The 26391-nt window shown below is 44.1% G+C and overlaps 2 protein-coding genes across 11 annotated transcripts in view; one reads left to right on the forward strand and one right to left on the reverse strand.

The window, feature by feature from the left end:
- Positions 1–10023, reverse strand: part of LOC129697234 (intersectin-2-like) — a 160445-nt gene extending 150422 nt beyond the window's left edge. For 3 of the 9 annotated variants that reach the window (XM_055635580.1, XM_055635581.1, XM_055635576.1), the window contains exon 1: positions 9835–10022. The gene's annotated coding sequence lies outside the window, so the exon portion shown is untranslated. Of the gene's footprint in view, positions 1–5002; positions 5092–6551; positions 6685–9294; positions 9582–9834 lie in introns of those variants that run through there. The other 6 variants (XM_055635577.1, XR_008723475.1, XM_055635583.1 and 3 more) reach the window with 6 other exon arrangements.
- A 2982-nt stretch (positions 10024–13005) lies between these two features.
- LOC129697236 (intron Large complex component GCFC2-like) overlaps positions 13006–26391 on the forward strand; it is a 43429-nt gene continuing 30043 nt past the window's right edge. The window contains exons 1-3 of one of the 2 annotated variants that reach the window (XM_055635584.1): positions 13006–13450; positions 19740–19850; positions 25844–26002. In XM_055635584.1, the coding sequence (XP_055491559.1) occupies positions 13099–13450; positions 19740–19850; positions 25844–26002 (622 nt within the window). In that variant the 5' untranslated portion in view covers positions 13006–13098. The remainder of the gene's footprint in view (positions 13451–19739; positions 19851–25843; positions 26003–26391) is intronic. The other variant, XM_055635585.1, reaches the window with a different exon arrangement.

The raw sequence follows: 26391 nt of genomic DNA on the forward strand, positions 1-26391 counted from the left end.
CAATACTTTATTGAAGTACAAAATTAAATTATAGACATTGCCATTAATACTTCATTTGCTACAGACCAATCGAATTGAAATATTGCACTAATATAGGTAACCCTTCAGAGATAGATCTAGCTGAGAAATCATCAGTTTCTATAATTTCTATGAGGCAACGACCCTGATTACTTCTGCAACAGGAAATGTTCAGACAAAACCTGTTACAGAAGATTCAGAAGCATAATCTCAACCAGTCTGTGGCTGATGTACACAATTGCCAGCAAACGATGATGTGCACCCTTCTGAACCAGGAATAAACACATTCTCTATGACAGGGGTCGGCAACCTACGGCCCACGGACCAAATGCAGCCCGTAACCCGAAATCATCCAGCCCGCAGCCTTTTTTTTTCGGTAGTCATCCAGCCCGCAGACTTCCTTCATCTCCGGTACCTCCCGGGACTGAGGCACCCAGGCATGGTGACGCAAGGTCGCAAGGAGGCCTGCGCTGCACAATTGTGGAGCTGCCGAGCGTCCGAGCTTTGGCTGTGTCTGGGCTTCACTGCTGGGATTGGGGTTGTCAATAGGCTGGGGACGAGTGAGTGCGAGTATTTGAGCCACCGCCTTCAGGACAGAGGCAATGCAATGGACCGTAGGTACACCATGTTCGTGAGTGTCCGTAACTAGGGACCAGTGCTCCGGGTGGCATCCTCGAAGGGGCGGGATCTATGTGAACACTTGATTGATGTGGCCGTCATCCGCTCACAGACATGCCACCCGGCCCTGGTGCAGAATAAGTTGCTGACCCCTGCGCTATGCCAAGTACACGAGCCAAATATAATATTGCCAGGCATCAGATGTAGGCTGTAACTAATTCTGTAGAGTTTTTATTCAATGATAAACCCCTGGTCAGTAGCTGAAGACAAGATGCATGTGAAATTGAGCCATGTGCAATCATCAGTGAACATCACAGCTTCTGAGGAATTTTCGACTGGAAACATTAAGTCTAACTTTAAGGGCCTGTCCCACATAGGCAATTTTTCAGCGGATTGCCAGCGACTGTCAATTCACCGGCAGTCGCCTGAAAAACCGGGAACTGGAACGGAGACAGACACACACACGCACGCACAAAGCTCTGTCTGAAATTTCACACGGTGCAAAGCCAAGGTGATACAGACACACACCACGATCAACAGGAAGGTTAAGACGGCTTGTACAGTATACAGGGCAAGGAGTGGAGACACTTTTTAGAAGCCAGACAACATTTAATAAGCCAGAGATACACAGCTGTGAAGTCTGGTGAGCATTTAACATTGCCGGTCGGTTATCCTTGGTTTTGAAAACTTGAGCATACGTTTTTTCCCCCAAATGAGCCAATTAAAATGACCGGTCAGCAAAGGCGATTAACTAAAACGACCTACGACTACCTATAGCTATATGGCGACCCCACTCCAACTGCACATACGACTACAGAATTATCGATTTTGTCCAAGGCGACCAATTTTTGGTCGTAGAAAATGTTTCAACATGTTGAAAAATTTGCGGTGACCATACTGAGGCCGCAACTAGTGCCCAGAATGCGGGAACTCCTCGCAACCATGAAGGAGACTCACCAGAGGCCACCAGAGAACATGTGGCGAACATGTGGCGACCATGTGGCGAGTGCAGAGTCTCCTGCACGCGTCTAAAAAGTCGCCCAAGTCGGACCAGTCCATTAGTCCCTCCATTTGGTCATTAATTCCCCCCAGATTCCACCACTTACATATAAACAAAGGGCAATTTATGGTATAAAATTAACCTACCAACTTTTACAACTGGGATAGGGGGGTGAATTTGGAGCACCTGGAGGATCTCACAGGGAGAATGCACAAACTTCAGACAGGCAGCACTTGAGGTCAGACTTGCACCCAGGTCTTAGTGCTGTGTGGCAGGGGCTCTACAAGCTGCACCACTTTGCAGCTTTTCAAAGAAATATTGATATTCTAATTAATCAATTTTTCTTTTTAAGATTTTGACATTTGTGAATGTGTGTTATGTTTACCACCTGATAACGCATTACTGAGGGTAGGGTTTGACTATTTACATTGGGAAGACCGTGCAGGACCTAGCTCTAAATGTATGAAGCAGCAAAACATGGATGGCAGAGATGTCCCATGAGCCAGCTTTACATTCTGCACCACTTTTCAAGAGCAGATATTTACATCAGAAGTAAACAAATCAGAGGTTTGTTTTATCACTGTTATGCCAGTCACATCAGTAGGATACTGTGCTTGCACATTTGTCGATAAACAAGATAAAACCATAATTTTGTCAATTAGTTCAATTTCTACTCTAAAGGTTATTCAATTATTCTATCTTTATATTAGATAACAGCACAAACCATTATATTGAATATAACAGAAAAGCATCTCAACAATGTTACATGAATGCAGTTGCCATTGTGAGATAAGGAGCATACTTCACACCAATTTCAAATATTCTCTCCGTCCTGTCACAATTCAATTTCTAATTAACAATGAACTGGGGGCAGATTCATAAGCAACTCCTAAGGTCTTCACAAACAGGATGTGATGCAAGGATACAGAACTACCAGAACTGATAATTAAACTGCGATCCTTCTGTACCATACACGACACAGTTATGTTGCCAAGGATTTGCTGTATGCAAAACTGGCCTTGTGTGTACAATCCAGAAGATGGGGCTCCTGGGACAGAATATGAACCCTTGTGTACTTTTCTCAGCTACCTACTTGGCCTAGGTCTTTACAGCCAGTTCTTAACATGCAAATTCAGAAATATTTTGATAGTTCCACAGAGCTGACTCTGTCCCGTACATTTCAGAAGCAAAGTCAGATCAACTCTCGAGAGGTTGAACTCTCTGAAAGTGGCTGGTTGAAATGGATCCCTGGATGAGTCCTGAAATTGTACTCCAGTCAACTGGCCAGTCTTCACCAATATCTTCAGCCTCTCACTTCAACAGTCTAATGTCCCAATCAGTTTCAAGAAAACCTCCATCAATCCAGTCCCCAAGAATAACGGAGTTCTGTCTCAATTACTACAACCCAGCAGCTCTAACATCGACCACAATTAAGTACATTGAAGGAATGAAAATGGCTCTCATCTGCCCCAGTTTCCTGCACAATCACAACCTCTTAAAATCCATATACAGGAAAAATAGTGTACGGAGGGCACCATTCCCTTGCATTATGTTCTGCTCTGGATTAACTTGGTAATAAGAATACTCATGTCAGAATGCATTCATTGACTACAGCTCTGCCTTCAATACAATAATATCAGATGTTCATCCTTAGACATCTGTACCTAGGTCTTGTGGGCGTTCATCTGCATCTGGCTTCTGGAATTCCTGACAAGTACACCTCGGTTGAGAATCAACGCAACATTTTCCCCTTCCTGACCTTCAACAGTGGTGTTCCTTGAGGTTATGTGCTCAGTTCCTTGCTTTTCTCTCTGTACACACACTCATGACTCTTAGCCAACTCAATCTAAGTTTACTAACGATACCACTGTTGTTGGCCAGGCCAACAACACAACAATAAATCAAAGTACAGGAAATAGATAATAGGCAATAGACAATAGGTGCAGGAGTAGGCCAGCACCACCATTCAATGTGATCATGGCTGATCATGCACAATCAGTACCCCATTCCTGCCTTCTCCCTATATCCCTTGATTCCGCTATCTTTAAGAGATCTATCTGACTTTCTCGTGAGAGCATCCAGAGAACCGGCCTCCACCCCCGAGACAGAGAATTTCACAGATTCACAACTGTGTGAAAAAGTATTTCCTCATCTCCGTTCTAAATGGCTTATCCCTTATTCTTAAACTGTGGCCCCTGGTTCTGCCCCAACATCAGGAACATGTTTCCTGCCTCTAGCGTGTCCAAACCATTAATAATCTTATATGTTTCAATAAGATCCCCTCTCTTCCTAAATTCCAGAGTATACAAGCCCAGCCGCTCCATTCTATCAACATACGACAGTCCCGCTCATCCCGGGAATTAACCTTGTAAACCTACGCTGCACTCCCTCAATAGCAAGAATGTCCTTCCTCAAATTTGGAGACCAAAATTGCACACAATACTCTAGGTGTGGTCTCATTAGGGCCCTGTACAACTGCAGAAGGACCTCTTTGCTCCTTTACTCAACTCCTGTTATTATGAAGCCCAACATGCCATTCGCTTTCTTCACTGCCTGCAGTACCTGCATGCTTACTTTCAGTGACTGATGAACAAGGACCCCGAGCCCGATGTACTTCCCCTTTTACCAACTTGACACCATTTAGATAATAATCTGCCTTCCTGTTTTTGCTACCAAAGTGAATAACCTCACATTTATCCAAATTAAACTGCATCTGCCATGCATCTGCCCACTCACCCAACCTGTCCAAGTCACCCTGCATTCTCATAGCATCCTCCTCACAGTTCACACTGCCACCCAGTTTTGTGTCATCTGCAAATTTGCTAATGTTATTTTTAATCCCTTCATCTAAATCATAAATATATATTGTAAATAGCTGCGGCCCCAGCACCGAGCCTTGCAGTGCCCCACTAGTCACTGCCTGCCATTCTGAAAGGGTCCCGTTAATCCCTACTCTTCGAGGACCATGTGCCATCGTGTCAGGACGAAAATCTAGCCTTTAACATCAGTAAGAGGAAGGAGTTGATTATTGAGATAAGAAAGTGCAGGGGTGAACACAACCCGGCCCTCATCAATATTGTTGATGCAGAAATGGTTGACAGCTTCAGGTTCTTGAGTATCGGTATCACCAGCAACCTAACCTGATCCCTTCACACTGATACTGTAATCAAGAAAATGCATCAGGATATTTACGTTCTTAGGCACCCAAAAATTATCTCCATCTTCTACGAATGCACCATAAAAACTACTCTGACCTGATGCACCTCGCCCAGGTATGGCAACCACTGTACACTTGACAGGCAGACCTTGGTTGAACCTGCAGGGTCTGATGAACACAGCCCTGCCCATCACAGGCACGTCACTTACTTCCATCGTCACAGTGCGTTGCATCAAGAAGCGTGGAAGTATTAGCAAGGATGCCTGACACCTCGGTCCTTCTTTTTTCTCTCTACCTTCTGGGAGAAGATACAAGGGCTTAAAAGCTCAGATATCCAGACACATTTCTTCCCCATGGCAATCAGATTCTTGAATTAATCACCTTTCACCCCACTTTTCCCAGATGTATGCGCACGTTCCCTTACTCCCATAGTCATATGCTGCGGAAACACGCCCTTTCGCCCAACTTGCCCACACCGACCAAAGATGTCACACCTACACTAGTTCCAACAGCCTGCGTTTGGCCCATATCCCTCTAAACCTATTCTATCCATGTACCTTTCTGAATGTTTCTTAAATGTTGTGATAGTACTCTTAATTCGATCTCTTTTAACTGTTCCAATATTGTGTTTTATTTCTGTTGCACCTCTTTAGAATGCAATACAATCTTGCATCATTCTTCTGTTTTGAATTCATCATTGTATTTATTGTTGTATTTATCACTATTGTGTGTGTATTATTTACCCTGTGAGGCTCATGTGAACAGGAAATTTTATTGCACTCTGGTGTACATAACCATAAGCCAAACTAATCCAATTAGGTCATAGGCTTTGAATGTGTCCAATTTTGGCTTATGTAATATTGGGTGTGTACCCCTTTAAGAATCATAACGTGACCTGGTGCTCTGTGTTGGCAGAAATGTTTCAGTAGGAAACTAGGCACAACTGGTTTGCTTCTGTGAAAGTAGTGTACAGTATAGATGCTGTATCTCTGTGTGTTTATTTTAATTAATTGAGTACCTCGTCATTAATTTGAATCCCCAGCTATTAGAGATGGAGGGAGACAATAAGAAAACTTAATGGCAGATATTTTGCTACGAATGGCATCTGCCTACAATTCAACCTGTACCTATTTGTACATTTGAGATCTGTACAGATCTCAAATGAATAAACAGCAAGTAACTCTGCTTTACCCAATCAGAGTGAAGGACTGCAAGGTAACAAGCAGAAGGTTTGAGAAGTCAGTTAGTTTATCCCTTGCTCTGTCGGAGAAAGAAGGGGGAAACAGATATTTGGAGAATTTGAATTTTAACTGTCTTCAACAATTAAACTCTAAAAAATTGAAACCAAGAATTTGTATTTCTGATTTTCAGTACCCGAAAGATTAATGGACATTAATTAACATACCGAGACATTGGTATGATATTTATACATAATGAACCAACATAATTGGTTTGGTTTGGTTCAATGTCCTCAAAAATACAATGGTTTCAACTGATATATTTCAATAAAGTCTCAGAACAGCTTAAAATTGAGTCCATTTACCAATTTTAGAAAATAGGTTTGTCTGATTTTACTTTAGATTGTTGCTCCTGTTATGGATCTCGCAAGTGAAAATGCTTCTGCATCTCAAAAATATACCACTCTAATTGTGCACACCAGAATAACCTTTGAAACGTATCTTCTCATTCTCCTACCACTCCCAACCCCCATATTTCCCCCTGCGCTCTTGCAAGTCGAGATAATTAAAAGCAACTTACTGCCACCATTTTCAAATGAAGAAGGTGAATTCACCAAGTTCAAATGCACCTCACAATTTACTCATATGGTTATTATTTTCAAGAGGTTCATGATTCAAAAGTAGATATCTTCTTTAGTAAAGACAGAGAAACAGATCAGGATTCACAATATGTATTTAACCACAGAAAATGCAAATTCAGTTTATGATGTCATGAAGCTATCTCCACTGGAGTATATGCTTAATGCTAACTTCATTGGGCAGTTATTGTCTACATCACAGAAAATAAGTGCAGTGTTTGTACTGATGCAAAAAGTTTTGAATGTCCACAGAGAAATAGTTGGCTGCAGCTTTACTGGAAGCTACATTTCAAAACACAAGGGCTCAGTTGAAGAACTCTGCTTGAGGTTCATCACTATTAAATCGGTGTTGTCTAATATGTTAGATGCTAGCCACAGGCAAATTTTAATTAGTGCATAAAATAGGAGGGCTAGACATTTCCACTACGCTTTGTTGCTTAATATATGCATGTCACTTAAAATTAAGTTATCAAATTAGAAATCTATTAGAACTCGCTTTCAATCATTGTGAATACTCTTCTTTCTCGGTTACATAGTGGTGATAGATATTTATTTGGTAAATATACACAGCACATCCACCTGATTTGTATGAACATAGGGGAAAAAAATTAAGAACCTGAAGGGAAACTTTTTCATATGGAAGGTGGTGGCTATATGGAACAAATTGTCAGAGGACGTAGTTAAGGCAGTTAAAATAACAACATTTAAAATAAATTTGGGCATGAAATCTACATGAAAAGGAAAAGTTTGCAGGAATACGAGCCGAATGGGGGCAAATGGGATAAGCCTAGATGGGACATGAAAAAGGCCTGTTTCTGAGCTGTATGACTTTCTGTTATGCTTTTCTCGTGGGATTGGACGATATGCCAAGTAAGTCTGTAACAACACCCTGTGGTTTTTAGTGGGAGATTGCAACCTTCACGTGGTCCGCCCCGTTTCAACAAATGCAATCAACCTGGCGTGCAAAATCAAATAAGATCAAATAGAACAAATTGTCCTACAATTTTAGGCTGTGCACGCCATACACAAGAAGAAGTAGAAGAAGAAGAAAAGACCCCGTGTGTGATATTTAACACTAGTCTGCAGAATGATCAATTATCCACATTGAAAGATGCAGAGTAATGCTAACAAACAAGTTATAATGCAAGATAAATTATTTTGAACATACTAGAGAATTAAGGATTACATCTTTTTCCGCTGTATTTAGTTTAGTTTAGAGATACAGCATGGAAACAGGCTCTTTGGACCAACGATCACCCTTTCACACTAGTTATATGTTATCCCACTTTCATAACCACACCCTTCACACTGGGGACAATTTAGACAGGGCAATTAACCTACAAATCAGCAGGTCTTTGCGATGTGGGGAAAAACCAGAGCACGTGGAAGAAACTCATGCGGTCACATGGAGAACATGCAAGCTCCACACAGATAGTACCTAGGGGTTAGGATCAAACCCTAAACTCTGGTGCTGTGAGGTTCTACCAGCTGTACCACTATGAAAATTATTTAAAACCAGCACAATAACTTGAATACACAGCATGAACTATAATGCAGAAAAAATAAATAGAAAGCAAGTGCAATATTCCAAATCATAATAGTCTCAGTAAAATGAATACCAAAATGTCAGATAATGGGAGAAAAATATCCAATTCACTTGTATTCTTTTGGGAAATAAATTTCAACCTAAGCTTGATGAGACTTCTTCACCTTAAATGTCTTCAGAAATGATTAACATGTTATTCATTCCTTGCAACAGTGCATGGGTAATTTCTAACTATTCAGAAGAAAAAGGGAGGTACAATGGTGTAGGAGCTGTTGGCACAGTGGTGGAGGCTTGGATTCACTGCTGACCTCAGGTCATGTCTATGTGTACTTTGCACATTGTGACAATGTTAACTCCTCCAGATGCTCTGCTTTCCACCAAGATTCCAAAGACCTGCACATTGATAGGTTAATTAGCTGCTGTAAATTGCCCCTAGTGTGTATGACAAGTGGATGGGGCAGTAATAAATGAGGATGTGGGGAGAATTAAAAAAAGTGATCAAGGTAAGATTAGTGCAAAAGGATGGTTGATGGTCACCATGGGCTCGGTAAGGCAAAGCTCCTGTTTCTGTGATGTTTGTCTCTAAGATTAACAAATGACTGACAATGGACAAATTAGCTTTACCAGGGATATTTGCTTTCTTAAAATATTATTTTAAATACAGTGGTGTTATCCACTACAGAAGTCACTGAGCAAGACTTTATCATTTAAAAAATATATATTGCTTCATGTTCCCAGTAAGACATCCTGTGGTGTATCCAGACACAGGTAAATTATCACATTCCTTCACGAATGGTGCCATGTTCACTTGGTAAATAAGGGCCTCAATTTAACAATCTTAATAAAAGACATCAGCATCAGCTCAATCTTTCAATTGCTGAAAATCTACATGGTAAAGTGTGGTTTCTAACACAGACAAAATGACATTCACCGAATCATGGCTAACACACAAAGAAATGGGACAATAATAATTCATGTAGCAAAACAATTTCAACTTAATGCAGCCCAATTGATTAATGCAAACCAGGAATGTGAACCACTTTTAAAATTAAGATAACATGGATTATGGAAAGCTTTTAATTTTGAGACAAGTTTATCAAAATAAAGGAAATTAAAATTCATTTTTCAAAAATACATACCTTTTCATAACATGGAAGTTTTAAATGAGTTGATCTGCTCTAAAGCAGATCTGCAGCCAAGAAAATCGCTGACCTACATTTTTTTCCTGTAATACTGTCCACTTATGCTTTGTGTTTTATAATCTCCGAAGTAAACAGCTTCTATGAAATATACTACACATTGAAATGATGTTGATGTTAGAGCCAGCGAATCAAAATGCAAAACCCGTGTTTAAAGGGAAGCAACAAATCGCCAACTAATCCAGCCAATGCTATGATTTCAGATGGCCTTGCCCAAACCAGAGCTGCGTCCTGGCAACCCACAACTCCGTTTGTAAATGACAAATGTAAAGCTTTCTCTGCACAGGAGGACCACAAACCCAACCTTCCTCCTCTGCCCCGTCTGTATCCACCAGCTGAGGCCACTCACTGCTCACCGACGCCGGGGTGAACTAACCCCCGGGGTAGACGCTCCAGCTGCTCCAGCTGCCCCGCGGGCGGACGGCTGGTGCCGGAGGCCCGGCCCGACCCGACCCCGCCGGCAGAGCCCCCGAGTCTCACCTCCTTCCCTGCGCCTTCTTATCCGCTCCCCGCCCGCTCAGCTCCACTCCACCCCGGCCCGGCCCGGCCCGGCCGCCTCTGCCCGCAGCGCGGCAACGCGATCCCCCTCCGACCTGTTGCGGAGCCGCAGTGTCACAGCGATAACATGGCGCTGACAGCAGTGAGCGAGACAGGAAGAGAGTCCAGAGGGAGGAGATAGGGGGAGGACCGAGCCCAGCGGAGCGGAGCCGAGCAGAAGCAGAAGCAGAGGCAGAGGCAGAGGCAGAGCAGAGCAGAAGGCCGGAGAGGAGGAGGAGGTAGAAGCAACTGGGGGAAGAAATGAAATACACGAGTAAACCGGAGACGGGGCCAGTCAGGAAAAATCCTGGGGTAAATTGAGAGCCCAAGGGGCAGCAGAATTGAAGGGCAACATCTTATTTCCCTCGGTAGACACAAATGCTGGAGAAACTCAGCGGGTGAGGCAGCATCTATGAAGCGAATGAAATAGGCAACGTTTCGGATCGAAGCCCTTCTTCAGACCATAGATGCTGCCTCACCCGCTGAGTTTCTCCAGCATTTGTGTCTACCTTCGATTTGCCAGCATCTGCAGTTCCTTCTCAAACATCTTATTTCCCTCAATATTTCAAACATCTACCCAAATTGACTCGCCTCGATCATCTCTCAACTGTACTCGTTTCGTCTTTTAATAATAGTGTTAACCTGCCACTTTCCCTTCCCACATATTATTAAAAGTAAAAATTCCCTGAATATTAAATGTTGATCGCTATCCACAAGCAAAACAATGTCTCTGTAATGGCCGTTCGATTCGGTGTGTGCCATTTGGGAGAGCATTTGAGGGCTCAGCAAGAAGGGCACATTCCTGAGACACCATAACAGATTTTGGGAAAGATTGGGGAAGACCTGTGCTGGCGGGGCAAGTTATATAGCCTGAGGACCTGGGATTGACGACCTTGTGAGCAAAGGTACTATCTTTGCTTGTGAGGGTGGTTGCTGAGTTGTGGTGGAAAGTTCAAACTGGAATGACAAGGGGAAGGGAACCCAATCAAAAAATGTGTTTCAGTAACTCAACGGGTCTGGCATATATCTCTGGAGGTCATGCAAAGTTTTGGCTTGGAACCATTCTTCAGACCTTGTGTAAACTGGAAGACAAGGGAGGGAGAAATAGGAGACAAGTGAACGAGTGCAAAAGCATGAGGCTGGGAAATCAATGACAAGTGACAAACAGAGCCAAAGTATCAACAAAATGGGAAGATAATTAAAGTTGACAAAAATAAGCCTAAAGCTATTGTATCTTAATGCACAAAGCATATACACTGTTGAACAAATGGCATAATGAAGATCAATGGATATGAGCTGATTATATGCTAATCTTAGGATTAATGCTAAGAACGTTATATCCTGGAAATGTTGACTTTCAGGTAGAAATGGGAAGGAAAATGTGTTGTGATAGCACTATTAATAATCAATTATATAAATACAATGGGTAGAGATGAATGAGGCTGAATCCATTTGGATTGGCTTTAAAAATAGAGAGGGAAAGATGATCCTGATATATGGTATGGACTCCTAAACTATTAGCCATACTGCAGAAAAGAGTACGACAACAAATAATATATGTGGAAAGGATGTTTCCAGTAGTGGGAGAGTTTAGGACCAGAAGGCACAGCCTCAAAATAAAAGGACGTACCTTCAAAATTTAATTAAGGAGGAATTTTCAGAGGGTGGCGAATTTGTGGAATTAATTGTCACAGACAGCAGTGGTGACCAAGTCATTGTTTTTTTTTAAAGATGGGATTGATAGGTTTGTGATTAGTAACATTGTCAAAGGTTATGGGAGAAGACAGGAGAATGGGGTTGAGAGAGAAATAGATCAGCCATGATCGAATGGTGGAGCAGGCTCGATGGCCGAATGGCCTAAGGCTTATGGTCTTATAATGAGGACATGCAAAAAGATAATTATGGGAGACTTTCATTTTATTATAGATAAGGTTAATTAATTTGAAAAGGATAGTTCCAAGAACACATTCTCATAGTGTTGTCTGCTGTAAATTCAGTTTTCTAGAGCATTATGTTATTGAGCCAATCAGCAAAATGGCCATTTGGATCTGATAATCAGTAATGAGACAAGTTTAATGAATGAACTTACAATAAAACATCCCCTAGGAATTATTGATGAGAGGATGATGACATTTTGTATTCTGTTTGACTTGAGAATATGAAACTTGGGACAGAAACAATTCACGGAATAACAGAGAAACAGCACAATAGACAATAGGTGCAGGAGTAGGCCATTCAGTGTGATCATGGCTGATTATCCCCAATCAGTTCCCCGTTCCTGCCTTCTCCCCATATCCCGAATCTGATATCTTTAAGAGCCCTATCTCGCTCTCTCTTGAAAGTATCCAGAGAACCGACCTCCACCGTCCTCTGAGGCAGACGGAGAAGGCCCTTCGGCCTATTAATTCTGCTAAAGTCGACAGGTCTGCGACTTGATTTACACTCATCCAACAGCAATGCCATCTTTTAAATGTATTTTGACATAAATACAGAGAATTATAGTGCAATGATGATAGTAGATACAAGGAACTGCAGATGCTGGTGTAGAAAAAAAATACAGAGGGCTGGAGTAACTCAATGGGTAACTCAGTGGCACCGTCTCTGGAAAACATGAATAGGTGATGTTTCGGGTTGGGACCCTTCAGACCAAAGATTCAGGCTCCAAGGAGCAAATGTGTTGGAAGGAACGGCAGATGCTGGTTTACACCAAAGATACACTGAAGATATACACAAAATGCCTGTCCCGCTGAGTTATTCCAGCATTTTGTGTCTATCCAATGAGCAAATGCCTACTCCTACTCCAATTCCTTATCTTCCTCGCAAGCTATAGGACCTTTGCTCACAAACATAACCAAAGATCTTTGAACATAACCTTTGCAAGGAAGCAGGGGTAGCTCTTGACCCGGGGATTTAACATACTGGGGGGGGGGGGGGGGGTGACGTGCAAGATACTTCGGTGATAGTTTAGACATAGTGAAATAAGTTGGTTCTGTGGTGTAATAATGAAGATTCGTGCAAATTACGTGTCAATGAAATTACTTCAAAGTGGAATGTTTAAAGTAACTGCTTATCATTTCTGCTCTCTGTCCCCCCCCCCCCACCGCCTTGCACCGTGGAAGATTCCTCCCTCCATCTCGCGTGACGTGCGCTGAGAACGCGGTGTCGGCGGCGGGGACCGCGCTCCTTCCATCCGCGATTGTCTTTGGAATGTTCCGCAAGAGTTCGAAGCGGACATTCCGCCGCAGGAAGAGCGAGTCGAGCGATGAGGAGAGCGAGGGAGCGCCTGGGCAGCAGCAGCAGAGCGTGTGTGTGGCGGCGGCGGTTGTTGCAGCGCGTCGAGGCCGCAACCGGGGGCTCGCCTGCACCTCCAAACCCTCCCCTGCTCCCAGCAGTCCTGCTCGGGCCTATTGCCCTAGTCCCAGCTCAGCCTCGGAGAGCGAGGAAGCTGCAGAGACCGGAATCGAATTAAAAAAAGATGTACGGGAGGCTGCTGAAAGAGGTCCCAGTGGTGCTCGGGTCCACGACAACAATCTACTGAGCTTCGGCTGTGACAGAGAAGGTAACTCATTGCTTGTGGCAGATCTGTGAACGATGAAAAGTGAAACTGGCAGTCTTTTTTTAAACAGCACATGCTGGAAACATTCACTCAGCAGGCTAGACATCACCCGAAGGAAGAGAAACGGTACTTCAGGTAGAAGACCTTTCTTCAGAATCGGAAACATTTCTCTTTCCACAGGCAGCGTATTTTCAGCATTTTTTCAAAGCTCTGACTTTTTAATCAGTCAGGTTTGTGGGCTCGGGTAGCATCCCAGAGATCTAAGTACGAGAATTCGGACTGGCCTTCCAGTGCAATCCTCGTGTCTGTTCAGTGGGGGTAGCCTCTGTGTCTGTCTGCCCCTGATGCAAGTACAGCAGGCAGTGAAGAAAGCTAATGGCATGTTGGCCTTCATAACAAGAGGAGTTGAGTATAGGAGGGTTGCACGTAAGGTCATCGGGTCAAAGGGCATGACGCATGGAGCAGCTCAATCCATGTGGAGGACATGGCTGCCTCGGCACACACTGTTAACACATGAAACGCGTACCATCTTACCTGTTAAAAACTGCCAAAATTGTCATTTTTTGCGCTATAAATATTTGTGAGTACTGTCATTGAAAGCGGGAAGGTATCAGTCAGTATCTTCGCTCTGAACCCGAGCACCAAGGTGTAAGCGGCTGAAGGAGCGCATCCCTCGGGACAGGCCCCACTCTCCCCCTGGGGTCAGCGCTGTCCGGCCACGGCCGCCCTCCGCTCCGTCTCCCTCTGTGGGCCACACTGTCACGGGCTGTGGGTCAGCAGCGCCCACACGGGGTCGGGTGAAGCGGGGCCGGCTGGAGCAGGGGGAGCGGGGTCGGATGGAGCGGGGCTGGGTGGAGCGGGGCCGCGGCTCTGGGCCACGTCAACTGCAGCAGAGTTGGGGACGGTCTGCTCCTTCCGCCCTTCAGCCATGATCACATTGAACGGCGATGCTGACTTGAAGGGCCGAATGGCCTACTCCTGCACCTATTGTCTATTGTAAATGACCCCATTATTTAGAAGAAATACCGTTGTTCAAATTAAAATTTAACCCTGAATAGGAAACAGTGAAATGTTGGCCTTTACTGCAAGTCCAAAGAACATAGAAGAAGGGTCTCGACCTGAAACTTCACCCATTCCTTCTCTCCAGAGATGCTGCCTGTCCTGCTGAGTTACTCCAGCTTTTTGTGTCTATAAAAGAACATTTGATACAAATTTCCAGCTGAGATTATATTATTGTACTGCTGATAGTTTTGGTCTCCATATTTGAGGAACGATATATTTAAGTTGGAGCTAGTTCAGTGAATGGGGTCACTTGATTGATGCCAGAGATGTGGGGATTGATTTCTGAAGTGATGTTAAGCAGGCTGTTCCTAGATAAATTTTAATTTGAAAGCTGGGAAGTGATCTGAAGTACGTTAATTTGGTGGATTCTGAGGGAATATATTTTCTGCTGGAGTTATCTGCAATTTAGGGGGCATAGTTTCAAGATAATGCTATAGGTTTATTATTGTCACATGAACTGAGATGCATACTATCCATGCATATCATACCATACATAGTTTAGTTTTGTTAGTTTAGTGTATTGTCACATGTACCGAGGTACAGTGAAAAGCTTTTGTTGTGTGCCAACCAGCAGCGGAAAGACAATACATGATTGCAATCGAGTACATGATAAATTAAATAACGTGAATGAGTACAACAAATCGTCCAAAAAGGATAAAATAGAGTGCAGAATGTAGTGCTGCACGGGTCAGGTGTTACAGAATAAGAAGTGATCCACCTACAGTTGAAATGAGGAGGGGTTTTGGTTCTCGGAGGGTTGTGACTCCAGAATTCTCTGCTCTGGGGAGCTCCCCCGAGCTGTGGAGATAGACTTGTATGAACTAAAGGGAGCCATGGAACTTGAAGAGAGAATAGAAAAGTGTGGAAGCCAAGATTGGATGGGAAAACTTATTGAACTGCAGATGCTGGTAGCAAAAAAAAAGACATAAAATGCTGGAGTAACTCACTGGGTCAGACTGGCTCAAAGAGCAGATTGGCCTACTCCTTATCAATAAAATGCAATCTAGAAATTGTGAAAGTTTGTTGTGTGCAAATTAGCTACTTTATTTCATGCATTCATTGGTACACTTTAAAATTATCTCCTTGGCTACAAAGTATGTTGGGATGTTCTGGGAATGTAAGTATTTTTTCTTCTTGGAAGAATTGTTTGGTTTGAAACTAAATTGCTGTTTGGATGTAATCACCACAACGTAAATAAACAGTAAAATGCTGCTGCTCTGCTATCTGAGTACAGGTGCACAACCTTTTATCCGAAAGCCTTGGGACCAGACACTTGTCGGATTTTGGACATTTTCGGATTTCAGAATGGAAGATTTTTAGCGTAGATTAGGTAGGTAGCGCGGGCGGCTTGAAAAGTCTGGAGCTGCTGCCTCCTCCCCGGTGACCGGGAGAATCATTGCATAAATGTTAGTCAGTTAGTTTGGAGGGATTTTATGTGGTGGTGGTGGAGTCGGGGTGAAGGGGGAAACTTTAATTCTTAGTCCCCTACCTGGTCGGCGACTCCCAACCTCGCGGAGCTGGGGGCTCCGTCCGGCCGCGGGCGGCGCCGGTTGTAGCTCCGACCCCGGCAACTCTACCCCTGGCTGCGAGGCGCTCCAAATCCAGCGCCGCCCGCGGTCGGACGTCCCAGCTCCGGGAATGTCGGGAGTCGGCGGCGTCGCAGCGCTGGGATACCAGCGGGGAGCGGGCAATGCCTTACCGGGTCGCCGTGCGGCAAGCTCCGGAGCGCTGTGGCCGCCTTCTTCCAACATTCGCGGAGCGTCGCTGGATTTGGAGCCGCGGAGCTGGGGGCTCCGTCCGGCCGCGGGCGGCGCCGGTTGGAGCTCCAACCCCGGCAACTCTACCCCTGGCTGCGCGGCTCCAAATCCAGCGACGCTCCGCGATGTTGTGTGTCGGCGGCCACAGCGCTCCGGAGCTTGCCGCACGGCGACCCGGTAAGGCATTGCCCGCTCCCCGCTGGTATCCCAGCGCTGCGACGCCGCCGACTCCCGACATTCGCGGAGCTGGGGCGTCCGGCCGCGGGCCGCGCTGGATTTGGAGCGCCTCGCAGCCAGGGGTAGAGTTGCCGGGGTCGGAGCTACAACCGGCGTCGCCCACAGCCCCACCGGCCACAGCGCTGCGGAGCTTACTGCACGGCGACCCGGTAAGGCATTGACCGCTCCCCGCCTCTCCGACCAGGTAGGGGACTAAGAATTAAAGTTTACCCCTTCACCCCCCTTCACATAAAAGCCCTCCAAACTAACTGACTAACATTTAAGCAATGATTTACAGATGTTTAAGCGTCTCCCGGTCTCCAGGGAGGAGGCAGCCGCTACAGTAGTACAGACCTGGGTTGACCGTGGGTCGTTTTGGGTCAAGTTTGGCGCCAAACGCGAGCTTTGGTGCGCAGACGGCATCTGGAAAAAATGGCCGGTTTTCGGAGCTTTTCGGTTTCTGGAACACCGGATAAAAGGTTGTGCACCTGTATTAGAAATTCACCGGGTGATGTCGCCTCTGCTCCCTCGAAACACACCAGGGCCGTGGATTCTACAGTTCCTTTACTGGAAAAAAGATTACAATGGCATTACATCTAAAAAATTAATTCAATGTTATTGCAATGGCACGGAAAGTCTGATAGTGCATCACAACTGAAGTCCTTAACGTGCTGTATTATGTTTTATTGTTTTTAAATTTGTTTAAACTTAGTTTCTGAATATATCTGTCATGTTATTAAATCAAAATACTGTATATACTGGAAATAAACAGAGGTATTCACTGGTTTATGCAACCTTTGAAGAGAGAAAAAGAGTGCCAAACAAATAAACATTCATCTGCTTATAGCAAAATCTTGAGGTATTGTTCATAGACTGAATTCACCAGGTATGCACTAACGTTTGGGGGTCCCCTATCGTCTAATTGTCCCACTTTTTCCTCAAATGAAAGGTTTTTGTGGTACACACTTATGTCCTGAACGGGGAAATCTGGATTGAAGAGCTCTGGGTATAAATTATCCTTTCTCAAGAACAGTCAGCAAGATAAACACCAAGTGACAGCCCTGCTCTGGTTGGATGACATTAAGATTAAAATTAAAATTCAACAATTCTAATAGAGCTTGACTACTTGATTCAAGATTTATTCTATGTGTTGGGGTCAGATCAGACAAGGGGTATATTCTGATAAAGTATTCAGGGTTAGGTCAGGCTATGCCATGCAAACATAGCTCATACCTTATTCATGCAAGGATAATTTGTTTAATATAACCACATGTGTCCTCTGTTCTTTGTCAATGTTTGTTGTTTTATCCCCAAACAGATTAATAGTTTGCTTGGGAATTTGATATTTTCATTTGGCAATGGAAAACATCACGAGTGTTTGGTCTCGATTTTAATTTTATTTCCAAACAAGCCTCCAAATATCCACTTGTGTGGTGACCAGAACTGCACATGATACTCCTGGTGCATCCCACCCAACATTTTGTAAGAGTGTTCCAATTTTCAGGGAACAATGTACTTGTTCAACATCACACTCCAGGTTCTTATTGTTTACTGTGTGTGTGCTGTCTTGATTAAACGTGCCAAAATGCAACACCTCACAGTTCTTTGAGTTGAATTCCATTTGCCATTACATTGCCCACTCTAACTGTTGATGTAGATTATGTTGTAACCTGAGATAACCTCCTTCACGGTCCACCATACCACCAGTTTTTGTGTGAATCCTAAACTTATTGAGCATTCCAATGACATTCTCATGCCAGGTACCCAGCACTGACCCCTGTGGCACAACACAGGTTACAGGTCCCCAATTAAAAAAAATAACACACTTATCCCTGATAATAAATAATACCCCTCTGCCTCCTACCCCCAATCCAATTTTGCATCCAATTTGCTGACTCTCCTTGCATCCCATGTGTTCTAACCTTCTGAAGCAGGAACATGTGGGACCTTGTCCGTGGAGATAACTAGCCCTCGTCCCTCACGGTCACCTCTTTTAAATAAATCTAAATCAAATTCTTAAGTCATGATTTTCCAATCATAAAGCTATGCCACCATAATCATTCTTTGCCTTTTAAATGCAAATAAATCCTATCCCTAAAATGGACACACGTTGCTGGAGTTATGCCACCCGTTCCTTCTATCCAGAGACACTGCCTGTTCCACTGAGTTATTCCAGAATGTTGGTGCCTTTGGTGCCTTCAGTGTAAACCAGCATCTGCAGTTCCTACATAATTCATATCCCTGTTGCCCTTCTTACACAAAGGCATACATTGACTGATCTTCTGGTACCTCAGCTGTGGCTAATGAAGATGCAAAATTCTTTGCCAGGATGCCTACAATCTCTTCCTTGTCATAGTATTCTGGAATACACTGAGACCGGGCCTGGGGGTTTTTACTCTTTGCAAGACATCCATCACCTCCTTTGTAATGTTAACAATGTTCCAAAATATCTATGTTTATTCCCTGAATCTAATATCTTCCATTGCCTTCTCCACAGTAAATACAGACAAGAAATATTCATGAGACCTCACCTATGTCTACCTATTAATTGGCTCACTTTGTCCTGCCTGTCCCCTTTTCCAGCTTTCTTATAACTCCACTGCACATCTCCCCCTCCCTAATCAGTCTGAAGAAGGATCTCTACCTGAAACATCACATATTCATGTTCTCCAGGGATGCTGCCTGACGTGCTGAGTTATTCCAGCACTTTTAAGGGGAGGGGGGAAAGATTTAATAGGGTGGCAGGTATATGGATCGAGCTGCCAGAGGAGGTTGTAAAGGCAGGTACTATCACAACATTTAAGAAACATGAAAACAGATACATGGATAGATTATATTTAGAGGGATATGGGCCAAACATAGGCAACTGGGATGAATATAGATGGGATGTGATGGTCGGCATAGGCAAGTTTGGCCGAAGGGCCTACTTTCACTCATTTTGTGTCCTTTCGAGTGTGATCTGTGGTTTGGAATGCTCTGTTGTTACTGACCGAAAAGATTTACTCAATTCTACTCTGGGTCTAATGCATGTATGGAAACTCACAATGCATCATTCTTGATCATGCAAGAATCACTAACCGATGATCATGAATAAGGATCCTGGCTTGGTTCTCCCTATATTTTGATGCCTCATTTAGCACAAACCAGAAATCAAACCTGAAACGTTATCAATTTGCAGGAAATGGAGTTTAAGTTATGCTGCCATTTTATTAATAGTCTTTGTAACTAGCTGTTCTATTCTTTTTCTCAAAATGTAGCGGGTGAAGAGGAATTTAAGTTGAAGAAGTCCGTTAACACCATTTTGTTTGCACCACAATGGAATAAAGAAAAACAAAGTAACATTGAAAAAGATGGAGGAATTACAAAAGGTAAACTGTGTAAAGACCATCTGAAATATCACAATCACTCTATCTTCCAGCAGCAATGGAAGTGCTTATTTGCGTTGTTGATGGCTTCGCTTTCTCTTGACCATATGTTTAGTTGTGGATGTAGATTTTAGTTTAGAGTTACGGTAATGGAAACAGGACATTCGGCCCACTGAGTCCACGCTGACCACCGATCACTGGTTCACACTAGTTCCATGTTATCCCTCCTTCTCATCCACTGCCTACACAATAGGGGCAATTTACAGAGGCCAATTAACCTCAGATTCAGATTCAGATTCAATTTTAATTGTCATTGTCAGTGTACAGTACAGAGACAACGAAATGCAATTAGCATCTCCCTTGAAGAGCGACATAGCAAACGATTTGAATAAAAAATAAATAATAAGTGTCCGGGGGGGGGGGGGGGGGTGATTGGCAGTCACCGAGGTACGTTGTTTAGTAGAGTGACAGCCGCCGGAAAGAAGCTGTTCCTCGACCTGCTGGTTCGGCAACGGAGAGACCTGTAGCGCCTCCCGGATGGTAGGAGGGTAAACAGTCCATGGTTGGGGTGAGAGCAGTCCTTGGCGATGCTGAGCGCCCTCCGCAGACAGCGCTTGCTTTGGACAGACTCAATGGAGGGGAGCGTGGAACCGGTGATGCGTTGGGCAATTTTCACCACCCTCTGCAGTGCCTTCCGGTCGGAGACAGAGCAGTTGCCATACCATACTGTGATGCAGTTGGTAAGGATGCTCTCGATGGTGCAGCGGTAGAAGTTCACCAGGATCTGAGGAGACAGATGGATCTTCTTCAGTCTCCTCAGGAAGAAGAGACGCTGATGAGCCTTCTTGATCAGAGTAGAGGTATTGTGGGTCCAAGAGAGGTCATCGGAGATGTTGACTCCCAGGAACCTGAAGCTAGAAACACGTTCCACCTCCGTCCCGTTAATGTGGATGGGGGTGTGCGTGCCGCCTCTGGACTTCCTGAAGTCTACAATGAGCTCCTTGGTCTTCTTGGAGTTAAGGGCCAGGTTGTTGTCAGCGCACCATGCTGCTAAGTGCTGGACCTCCTCCCTGTAGGCCAGCTCATCGTTGTTGCTGATGAGGCCAATCACCGTTGTATCATCTGCATACTTGATGATGGTGTTAGTACCATGTACAGGTGTGCAGTCATAGGTGAAGAGGGAGTAGAGGAGGGGGCTCAGCACACAGCCCTGAGGAACGCCGGTGTTCAGGGTGAGGGTAGAAGAGGTGTGCTTGTCTAACCTCACAGACTGGGGTCTGTTGGTTAGAAAGTCCAGTATCCAGTTGCAGAGGGAGGGGTCGATGCCCAGGTTACCGAGTTTGGTGATCAGTTTTGATGGAATAATGGTGTTGAATGCTGAGCTGTAATCGATGAACAGCATTCTTACATAAGTGTCTCTGTTGTCAAGGTGGGAGAGGGCGGAGTGAAGTGCCGTTGAGATGGCATCCTCCGTACTCCTGTTCTTGCGGTAGGCAAACTGATAGGGATCCAGTGTGGGGGGTAGGCAGCTTTTGAGGTGTGCCAGGACCAGCCTCTCGAAGCACTTGGTGATGATGGGGGTAAGTGCAACTGGGCGGAAGTCGTTGAGGCTTGCCGCAGTGGAGTGTTCACACTAGTTCCATGTTATCCCTCCTTCTCATCCACTGCCTACACAATAGGGGCAATTTACAGAGGCCAATTAACCTACAGTGTCACACCGGCATGTGGGTGGAAACTGGAGGAAACTAACGTGAAAATGCAAACTCCACACAGACAGCACTCGGGGTCTTCTACTTTCTTAGAAGTTTTAGGAAGTTTGGCATTTCCCCCACAACTCTCACCAACTTCTACCGGTGCACTATAGACAGCATTTTATCAGGATGCATCACAGCTTAGTTTGGGAACAGCTCCATCCAAGACCGCAATAAATTGCAATAAATTGTGGACACAGCCCAGACCATCAGACAAACCAACCTCAATTCTATTGCACTTCTATTGACTCCATTTATACCTCACGCTGCTTCAGCTAGGGCAGCAGCATAATCAAGGATGAGTCCGAACCTGGTCACACCCTCTTCCATCGCGTAAAAGGTATGGAAGTGCGAAAACACACAGCACCAGATTCAGGGACAGTTTCCTCCCAGCTGTTATCAGGTAACCACAACCATAGAGAAGTGCTGAACTACTATCTCCCTCTTTGAACACCCATGGACTATCCTTGATCTGACTTTGCTGGCTTTACCTTGCACTAAACATTATTCCCTTATCGTAAATGTATCGATTGTAATCATGTATTGTCTTTCTGTGACTGGTTAGCACGCAACAAAAGCTTTTCACTGTATATGTGACAATAAACTAAACTAATCTAAGGATCGAAACCGGTCTCTGGTGCTGTGAGGCAGCTGGTCTATCAGCTGCGCCACTGTGGTGCCCTGATTCAACTCCTTTTGTTCAGTAAAACTATTAGTTCATGCAATGCTGTTTTACCTTGAAGTTTGCACATAAAATAAATCTGGGTTACTGTGTTTATTCTTGAAGTGGTTTGCAATTATGTCTTTTGTAATTATATTTAAATATCTCTCGCCTGCCTTCCTGAAGGTTCTGACTTTTGCTTGGATTTAATTCTTAGGTACCAATGGCCCCTGGTATCTGTCTTTTTTTTTACTGAACGTTTTCACAATGAGTGTTGGGAGGAATTTTAGTACAAAAGTTTGAACTGATTCTATTTTGACAGACGTTCCATGCATTCTTCTAACAAGTGCATTAAATTTTCCTTATCCAGCCCATAGGTGCAAAGGCTGACTATAATGCCTTTGGTAAGATCAGTTACTTCAACTCAGTCCTGTTATAGGATAAGTGTGGTATGAATTACACTGCTGCCCGAATTTACTGCAGATTCACAGGATTCTTGCATGTTCAGTTTTATTTTTTAAATAATTGAATTGAATTTAGTTTTAGTTCAAAGGTTTCAAAGGTCTTTTATTGTCACATTTACCAATTAAGGTTCAGTGATATGCGAATAACCATACAGCCATACGAGAAAAAAGCAACAAGACACACAACTACATAAAAGTTTTTTTTTTTTGTTTTTTTTTAAATTTTTTTTTTAAATTTTATTTTTATTAGAAGTACGGTAAATTACAATACTACACAACACATATATCTTAATACATTTTTTGTACCGCTTCATTTTTTTTTTTGAGCTTTAAGAAAAAGGTAGAAGTAAGGAAAGTAAAGAAAGTGCAAGAGAGTCGTGCAGTGCAAGAGTGTAAGGAAAAGAAAGTCCCTCAGAAAAGAAGTTAGAGAAGGAAGTAAAGTGAGAAAATAGACCCTAGAAAAGAGAGAAAGAGAAAATAGAAACAATCGCTCTATTATAACATTAAACTCCGCAAAAAGGGGACTACCAACCAAGTCTGTTTTTGTTATTTTACCTCCCGTTACCAGGTCCTGATTCCGCTTATTTATATATTTGTTTTTTTTAGATTACTATTGCACCTCATACTTGTAATAGGTCCAGAAACATAGACCACGTCTTTTGGAATTGGTCTGCTTTACCTGCTAGGAGGAATCTCATCTCTTCCAGATGTAATGTTTCAAACATATTTGATATCCACAGTTTTATTGTTGGTGTCGGCGCATTTTTCCAGAACTACATAAAAGTTAACATCCACCACAGCGGATTCCTCCCTGTGATGGAAGGCAAAAAACATCCAATCTTCTTCCTCTTTGTGCTCCCGTGGTCGGGTCAGTCAGGGCGATCAAAGCTCCCGCAGCCGGGCGGTCGAAACTCCCGTGGCTTGGAGTTCCAGAAGTCGGTCACTGACTGGGCTCCGTGATGTTAAAGTCAAGTCAAGTCAAGTTTATTTGTCACATACACATACGAGATGTGCAGTGAAATGAAAGTGGCAATGCTCGCGGAACAACAAAACAACCAAACAAATTATAAACACAATCATAACACACATATTATTTTACATAATAAATAATAGAAGGAAAAACGTTCTGTACAGTTAGTCCCTGGTGAGAAAGGCGTTTACAGTCCGAATTGCCTCTGGGAAGAAACTCCTCAACCTCTCCGTTCTCACTGCGTGGCAACGGAGGCGTTTGCCTGACCGTAGCGGCTGGAACAGTCCGTTGCAGGGGTGGAAGAGGTCTCTCATGATTTTGTTTGCTCTGGAGTTGCACCTCCTGTTGTATAGTTCCTGCAGGGGGGTGAGTGAAGTTCCCATAGTGCGTTCGGCCGAATGCACTACTCTCTGCAGAGCCTTCTTGTCCTTGGCAGAGCAATTCCCGAACCAGATGGTAATGTTCCCGGACAAGATGCTTTCCACCGCCGCTGCGTAGAAGCACTGGAGGATCCTCGGAGACACTCTGAATTTCCTCAATTGCCTGAGGTGGTAAAGGCGCTGCCTTGCCTTACTCACCAGTGCTGAGGCGTGTGATGACCATGTCATATCCTCAGAGATGTGGACGCCCAGATATTTAAAACAGTTCACCCTATCCACAGGATCCCCATTTATACTCAATGGAGTGTACGTCCTCGGATGATGTGCCCTCCTAAAGTCCATGATCAGCTCCTTCGTTTTTTTGATGTTCAAGAGGAGGCTGTTCTCCTGGCACCAGAGTGCTAGATCAGCCACCTCCTCCCGGTAGGCCCTCTCATCATTGTCTGAGATCAGGCCCACCACCACATCAGGCCCACCACCACACTAAAGTCTGCAAGCAAAGACCTTATAGCGAAGCAAGATGGGTTACTCTCATGCAAACGTGTAGTAGGCTCATGGGCGGATTCATGGGTGATTATATGACTCATTTTAGCAACCAGCCTCCGCCATCTTGCTCCGCCATCTTGCTTCCGGCCAAAGATTGGATCCGCAGCGGGGAGAGGGAGTGCGCGGCCCGGGGCAGCGAGGAGAGGGAGTGTGGGGTCCGGGGCAGCGGGAGAGGGAGTGCGGGGCAGCGGGGAGAGGGGCATAGGAGGGGGGGAGACATTGTAGCGAGTGGGCAGGCGAGGGAGTGCGCGGCCTGGGGCAGCGGGGGGGAAATAAGGCCTAGTGTGTGTGAAGTTGCGGGGAGGTTTACAATGTTTCTTATTTACAATGTTTCTTGTATTTAATGTCCCTTGTCTAGTCTGAAATAAAGTTCATTATTGGATCAGAAGAAATATAATTGTGTGTGTTATATGATTATATACATTTATATAATTTTCATGTATGTGTGTTTATAAACATTTTATTCTTTAACAAGAACTAACAGAATTATGAACTAACAGAATTATGAATCTAACCCTATATCACACAATAAAAGTTCCCCCGCAATGTCAATTACCCTGCGAGTCGGGTCGGTTCCGGTTACTGCAAAATCAACTCAAACACTGTTTGTGAACCATTTAAAAAGAAATGATTTAAAAAACATTAAAAAAGACAATTACCAGAGTCAAATTTTATTCTTGACAAGAAGAATGAACTGACAGATTTATGAATCTAACCCACACAAACTGTTGCCCCGCAACATTGATTACACTGCGAGTGGGGTCGGGTCAGGTAGGCTCAGGTTACTAAAATGGGTGGGGGAAAAAACCCAGGATCCCCTCCATAGCGTACTACACGTCAGCCCATTGCATTTAGCAGGAGTAGCCTATCTTGCTCCGCTATAAGATCTTTGTCTGCAAGCACCCACGGTTGGAGCTCTGAGGTCGATCCCGGGCAAAGGGATTGCGGGCTCCGCGATGTTAAAGTCCCGTAGGCACCTGCGATGGAGCTCTTGAAATCGGTCTCCAGCAAAGGCCGCCAACTCCTCGGTGTTAAGCCGCAATGCGGATGGAGATACGATATGTTAAACAATTACATCTCCGTCGAGGTAAGAGATTAGAAAAAGTTTCCCCCAACCCCCACCCCCCCACATAAAACAAGCTCAAGAGCGCTAAAAAAAAAGGAAAAGACAGACAGACTGTTGGCGAGGCAGCCATTGCTAATGCATATTATGTTCAATTTTAGGAGAAAAGGAGGCTCTGCAAGATGTTATACCAACAAAAATTAAAACAGATGATTCTTTGGAAGAGGAAACAACGGATGTACAAACAGGAAATGAAGAGATTGTTTCGGGGGATGAGGAATCTGATACATTTGAAGCAGCCAAGTATAAAAAGCAATCAGGTTTGGAATTTCGTGCTATTAATGTTATTTGATGTTTTGTAGTTAATATTTGTACTGCTGTTGGTTTGGTAAAATGAAAAAGGGAAATTAGATGGTCTTCCACAGACAAGTACTTGAGGCATTTTTTGCAGATATTTTTGAGACACAGTCAAGTTTTGTCTTTGAATCTTGCATTGTTCCAGTATTTTGTACCTCTTCAGTGTATCCTATGTTTACTGAGGCTAAGTAAACCCTCGTTGTAATGAACCATTGGGGGAGGGAGGGGGGTAATAGTGTCTGTTATTGCTGATTGTCCGCTATAACCGAGTGAGGTATTATCGTAGTTGAAACAAAGAACAGCAGATAATGGTTAATCGACACACAGTGCCGGAGGAACTAAGCAGGTCAGG

This window comes from Leucoraja erinacea, chromosome 5 (genome assembly GCF_028641065.1).
Source record: "Leucoraja erinacea ecotype New England chromosome 5, Leri_hhj_1, whole genome shotgun sequence".
Lineage (NCBI taxonomy): Eukaryota > Metazoa > Chordata > Chondrichthyes > Rajiformes > Rajidae > Leucoraja > Leucoraja erinaceus.